This window comes from Phyllobates terribilis, unplaced genomic scaffold (genome assembly GCF_046119375.1).
Source record: "Phyllobates terribilis strain yellow unplaced genomic scaffold, ASM4611937v1 Scaffold_2__4_contigs__length_985480577, whole genome shotgun sequence".
Taxonomy (NCBI): domain Eukaryota; kingdom Metazoa; phylum Chordata; class Amphibia; order Anura; family Dendrobatidae; genus Phyllobates; species Phyllobates terribilis.
In genome coordinates, this window is record NW_027362762.1 from 946,751,468 (window position 1) to 946,757,565 (window position 6,098).

The window sequence follows — 6,098 nt, forward strand, 5'->3', positions numbered from 1 at the left end:
GCCATTAAAAAAAAGAAGAAAAATTATTATTTTTTTATTTATTGTTTTAAATTCCAGATAAGGCTCAGTGTGGGGTCAGCATCAAAAAAAGGAAAGATTGTGGTTTCCGTGGAATATCAGCGAAGGATTGTTATTCCAAAGGCTGTTGCTTCGACTCAAGTACCCCCGAGGTGAACTGGTGCTTTTACCCCAAATTCAAAGGTAAACTATTCATTGCATCATCCATAGATAAAAGTGGGAAAGTGGGAAGAGCTACCACCACCTGGTGACCCCCCGGAACAACTCTAGGCATAAATGACCTTCTACTGGTCAAATGAGTATAACCCCTTCCTGACTGAGGGATTTTTTATTTTTAAGTATTTTTTTCCTACCCTTCTTCCAAAACCCATAACTTTTTTTAATTCCTCCATATGGTATTTTTCTTTTTTTTTTTTTTTGCAGTATAAATTGTATTTTTTCAATGCCATCCTTCACTTTACCATATAATGTACTGAAAAATGGAGGGAAAAAAATCCCAAGTGACGTGAAATGGTCCAAAAAAAAAATTCCACCATGGTGTTTCGAGTTTTTTCTTTTTTACGGCGTTCATTGCGTGTTACAATTACGGCGATAACAAATTTGTATTGTTTTTTTTATATATATATTTTAGAAGTTAAAATAAAAGTTTGTAAAAAAGTAGTATTGGTTTTATGCCGCCGTTTTTTAACACCTTTTTTAGATTTTGAAGCTGTGTTAGTGTTTGGGATACAATAAAGTTTTGATTGTAAAACAATAATTCTGCCATTTTGATTTTTTTTCTTTAGAGAGTTTATTAAACGGGTTGATATGTTGATAGATCGGAGGTGTGTTATCAGATACATTATGTTTATGTTTTTACATTTTTTTTTTTGCATTGTGAAAAATGAGATGATTAAAACGTTGAGGTTTTTCAATTCTTAAATATTTTTTAAACTTTTTATAAACTTTTTTTTAGTCTTCCTAGGGGACAGTATATGGTGATATTATAGATATTAAACATTCTCTATATCAGGAAGAGGTAACCAGAAGAAAAGAGGGAGCTCATTCAGTCTTGGGCTATGTTTACGTGAAGATATTCAAGGTGTTTTTGGAGAAGAAACCAAGCAGAAACTGACCAAATCCTCCTCCAAATCTCAAAACTCCTCAAAACCATTGATCCAGATTAATCTTTCCTGCTTCTCTAGTCTTCTGGAGTCATTTTCCTCTTTTGGCAATATGCACACAATTTCTTTTTCAGGCGCATTAAAAAAAAAAAAAACTAAAACATTGGGCAAAATGCACATCGATGTCAAAATGGCATTGTTGTGCACATATTCGTTCCACCGTCTTATTAAAGATGTTGTGTGCACATTGCCCAAGGGAAAGTTCACGCTGAGTGCTTTTTAGAAGTTTTTGGAGCAGAAACTGAATTAAAACTAAGCAGACACTCCCCAAATCCTCCACAAAAAGTCAAATCTCTTAAAAAATTTGGAGTTTCTGCTCAGTTTCTGCTAAAAAAAAAACTCAGCAAAAAGTCTCAGTGCACATACAGTGGGGGAAATAAGTATTTGATCCCGAGTTGATTAGGAGAGTCTAACTGGTCTGTAGGAGCCAGAACTCATAATGGTTTGTAGGGGATCAAATACTTATTTCTCACTGCAAAATGCAATAAAATCTATCTAATTTATACAATGGGATTTTCTTGATTTTTTTTGGGGGGGGTATTCTATCTCTCAATGTTAAAATTAACCTACCCTTAAAATGATAGACTGTTCATGTCTTTGTCAGTGGGCAAACTTACAAAAACAGCAAGGGATCAAATAATTATTTCTCCCACTCTCAAAGGAAGTTGGATTAACGCAATTTTATTTTATTTTCTAGAAAAGTCTATATGTTGTACATACTGTATTTCTCATAGGATTGTCATTGCTTTTATTTCCATTTGTAGGATGTTCTGTTAGCCACAAATTAAGAAATGACTGTGGGTACCCCAACATCAGCTCCAAGGACTGTCACTCCAGAGGGTGCTGCTATGACGCCAGTATCCCCGAGACTGTCTGGTGCTTCTATGGATACAAATAATATAATAAAGGTAATGGTAAGATGAAAATGAGGATTTCCTCATTGTGGCTGTCATCTTCATCAAAAATAACTTCACCTTGAAAGTAAATAGGTCACCCCCTCGTAAGGATGCACAAAGCTGTCAAAATTCGAATTTTGCAGGTTTACTCAAATTAATTTGATACAAATCGATCGTGCGTTATTATTCTCTGAGATCCCCCTAGACACCAGAGTGTTAAAAACATTGGTAAAACAAAATAAAAAAATATATATATACTCAACCGTCCCTCCCCTGTCCTGAGCTTAGGCCCCTCCGGTTCAGTGGTCTTCTTCAGTCTGGTGGAGCTGTGTCACCCAGGGGGAATATAGGGGACTCGGTACTCGGGCCTTTTTCCTTGTTTAGGAGGTCACGGCAGTCGGCTCCCGGGCCCGTACTCTGGGTCTCTCTTTAAAAAGGGGTTTTAGTGTACAGTTTGTCTCGTGACGCCACCTGTGGTTTCCGGTAATGGTTACCGGCGCTGCTGCAGACCTCGGGGGTGATGGGATGGCAGCTGGGATGTTTCTGCTCCCCACAGGCAGAGCGGACCCCCGGGGCAGTGTAGGTGCAAATGGTGGTGATGCTGGGGCTTGCAGTGCAGGAGAGATGGCGCAGCAGGAGTAACTGACAGAGGCAGGGGATTCACTTCAGTACCTTTACTGGTGCGGATGTCAGGTACGGTCCAGGGTACTCGGTAGGAAGGGTGCACTTCAGGACTTCTCCCCAGTGACCGGGTATAAGGCCTCCTGGTCCGTGTCTCCCTCTCTCTAAGCTCCTAGCCAACCTGTAACTGGGCCTAGCTTCTGTGTTTCGCTGTTTCTTCACCTGTCGCTTGGTAGTAGGACCTTTTTCTGGCAACCACTATCCCTGGATGCCGGGGCCTTCGTGGTTCCTAGTCCTGTCAAGGGTTTAGCTTCAGGTCGACCAGGGACTTGTAGGCCTCCTGGTATGCCAGTGATCCCTACTGGGTATAAAGGACACTGTAGGCACGGATCCGGTGTCCGGTTTATGTCTTGGGGTGAGCCTATGATGCTCCTCTGCCCCCTCGACTCCTCTCTCCTTCTGTCTCCGGCCACACTCGGGGCCCTCAATACAGCAGCAGATGTGCTGCGTCTTTACTGCTCTCAGTGGCAGCACACTCTCTGACTAAACAACTAACTGAACTGCCTGGCTCAACCCTCCATATATATATCCCTATCCGGGCTCCCTCTGGTGGTGTGAGGTGGAAGGGTGGAGGTGTTTGTTTGTAATGAGGGCCTCTTGTGGAGAAGTCCATCCATGCACCCTTTTGGGTCCTGTGGTACCTGTGAACAGCAGGGTGCCACACAACCTCATCTTCTGTTTAGTATGGTGTCTTCCTCCGGCTCTTGGCACCTTCGGGGCTGACTAGGCCCTGTTTCATCGCGACATTACTTCATGACATTGTGTGAGGCCATGCATTGTGATATCATGATGATGTGGGACCTAGTGAACACTGAAGTTTCCAGGAGTAGAAGGAAGACATCGGACACAGCAAGAGAATGCACTGGAGCAGGGCTATGTGATGGGACAGGTAAAAGCCAAGTGAATATATATATATATTTTCAACAAAATAACGGGTGACCACTGTGCTAGATTGCAACTGAGCGAATCCCCAAAAATTTGGATTCAGGCAAATTCAATTTTTTTTTTTTAAATTCGAGGTTAGATTTGTCCCTAGTTAGCTGTATATCGTCATGTAAGACTAAAGCTGGGAAAAAGATGTATCATGAGAAGTAACTAAAATAAAAATGTAAGGATTCAAGGAACTTTTAAATTTCACTTTGGTCATCCATCATCTCCAATAGAGATGTCGTCAATATACCGACAACACTTATGTGCCTTGCTCTGACCCCTTAGTGCCTGCACTATAATAATACAGTGTATTTGGAGCGTCTTTCCTAAGACTTTACTATGGCTATTGATATTGATTTTGTCACTACTTTTTCAAAATCTGATTGGTGGGTGTGCAATATCCAGCAATGAACCTCTATGTATATGAAATACCTCAAATATATAAAATTTATCACTAACCATTTAAATATCTGTTAAATTTTCTATAATTTTATGAATGATAAGTGTCCAACCCCCTGAGATTCCTGCCGATCCTGATAACACGTCCCCTTTAATGTTTCTTTCCTGCACTGTGGACCCCAGCAGGACCACTATTAATTCCATGAGTCTGGCTGCAGTTGCCTACATGGCCGGTAGACCAGGAGCAACACTGTGACAGAACAATTAAGAAGACACACCTATGAAAGACCCCCATGCTGAGCCGGATTTCTCTCTTTTGGGCAGTGTTATATAAACCATTCCATATTTTGGCACTCGAATTTGAAGGGATTGTATCCAAAAAAGTTGGAATAGTTCCGACAAATAATGGACTGTTGTAGTTAGCTAAATCATCGCACAAAATTTTGGGACTTATGACCCATGCATTTATATAGTTCAGGCCCCCAACATTTCGCTTTTGAATCCCAATTATGACAACATCCCTGACACCCTAAATGAATACAGAACACAGACCAAACTTCATTATCTAGTACAGACCTATTTGGCCATACTCTGCACATACGCAACCTACCACAGTGACCAGAACGGCGGGACGAGATGGGGCACTTAAGTGTAGCACGTTAAGCCCATGGCGTGTGGCACATGTCTAAACGAGAAATTCAATGGAAATTCTACAGCTAAACCTTGCTCTCATTTTTCTTCCAGACGCCCGAACAATTGATCCCCAAGAATCCTAGCAATGTGATTTCATCTGGATCAAAAAATCCTGTTTTGTTAAAATAGTAATAAAATTGATTCTACAAAAGTATGGTTATATTTATTTCTTCAGCACTGACATTTACATGAATGTTGTACTGATATTGTAGCTCCTGCTCCCCAATGGGCTGACCATATATTTTCCCCAACTCATACAGACGCTGAGGTCAATTTAATAGGAATCCAATTTTAATATGTCGGTAGCAAGAAAAGCTTATGCTTCAGCTGTATACACAGTGATGTTCTTGGTGACCCGTAGGTGCAAACCAGGTGACAAGTTAGTAAATACAGATCCCAGGGCCTGATGACCCAGTGGTAAATGCAGTATCCAGCACCTGGCAGCAGAAAGGTTTGTCCATTGCCCAATTACTGGTGGCATTGCTCATACATTGAGAGAATTAAGAAGAACAGCTAGTCGGTACGTGACTGTAAGTGTGCAAATCACATATAGTATGAGTGGTCACAATACGACTAATCAAACCACTTAAACTGAGTATAGGAGGGGGTGCCAAATTGAATTGTTGTCCATGGTGGAGGAAAACCTATATCTACAAGTTACAGACTTATTTCTGTTATCAAGGTATCTTTTTAATTATTCGTTATTGCATTCTTGGTGCTACTGTACACTACACTGTTGCTGCTCCTGTGGTTAACCACATTATCTCTGTTGCAAGATACCTGATTGCATATACATCTCTGCTGTTCCTGTGGTTAACCATCTCCCTGCTGCAAGATACCTATCGTAATTGCATATAAGTCTCTGCTATTCCTGTAGTTAACCTTATCCCTGCTGCAAGATACATAATTGCATATACTTCCTTGATTTACCTGTATGTAACTGCCATCCAGCTGCATCTACTACTGCTTGCTCATCTGTTGTCCTGCCTGCATACCCTGCTGTCTTATTCCTTGTTGATTCATGCTGTCCAACAAGTCCAGCTCCGCTGCTTCATCGCCTCTCTTGTGCTTGCTGCTCGCTTCTTTTTCCAGACCCAACGCCGGCCTCCAGTCTTTGATTGCCAGGTGTTTTTCTCTTAGTAACCTGTCTTCTCAGCATAGTATCTTAATTTGTTAAAAAGGAGTTTTTCAAGTTTCAGGAAACTTCTATCCACATGCTGCAGTTTATTTTTAAAATATCAAACCGTGCATTACTCACCCTCCCCGGGTCCAGTGCTGAGTCTCCACCACTGTGTAAGACGTCTATTACAGTCTGAAG

The 6,098-nt window shown here is 41.1% G+C and overlaps 1 protein-coding gene across 1 annotated transcript in view; it reads left to right on the forward strand.

Moving 5' to 3' along the window:
- LOC141248281 (uncharacterized) overlaps window positions 1-4,931 on the forward strand; it is an 86,761-nt gene extending 81,830 nt beyond the window's left edge. Inside the window, exons 9-11 of the mRNA XM_073669338.1 lie at window positions 58-201; window positions 1,946-2,089; window positions 4,832-4,931. Coding sequence (XP_073525439.1) covers window positions 58-201; window positions 1,946-2,079 — 278 coding nt within the window. The 3' untranslated portion in view covers window positions 2,080-2,089; window positions 4,832-4,931. The remainder of the gene's footprint in view (window positions 1-57; window positions 202-1,945; window positions 2,090-4,831) is intronic.
- Window positions 4,932-6,098: the final 1,167 nt, after the last annotated feature.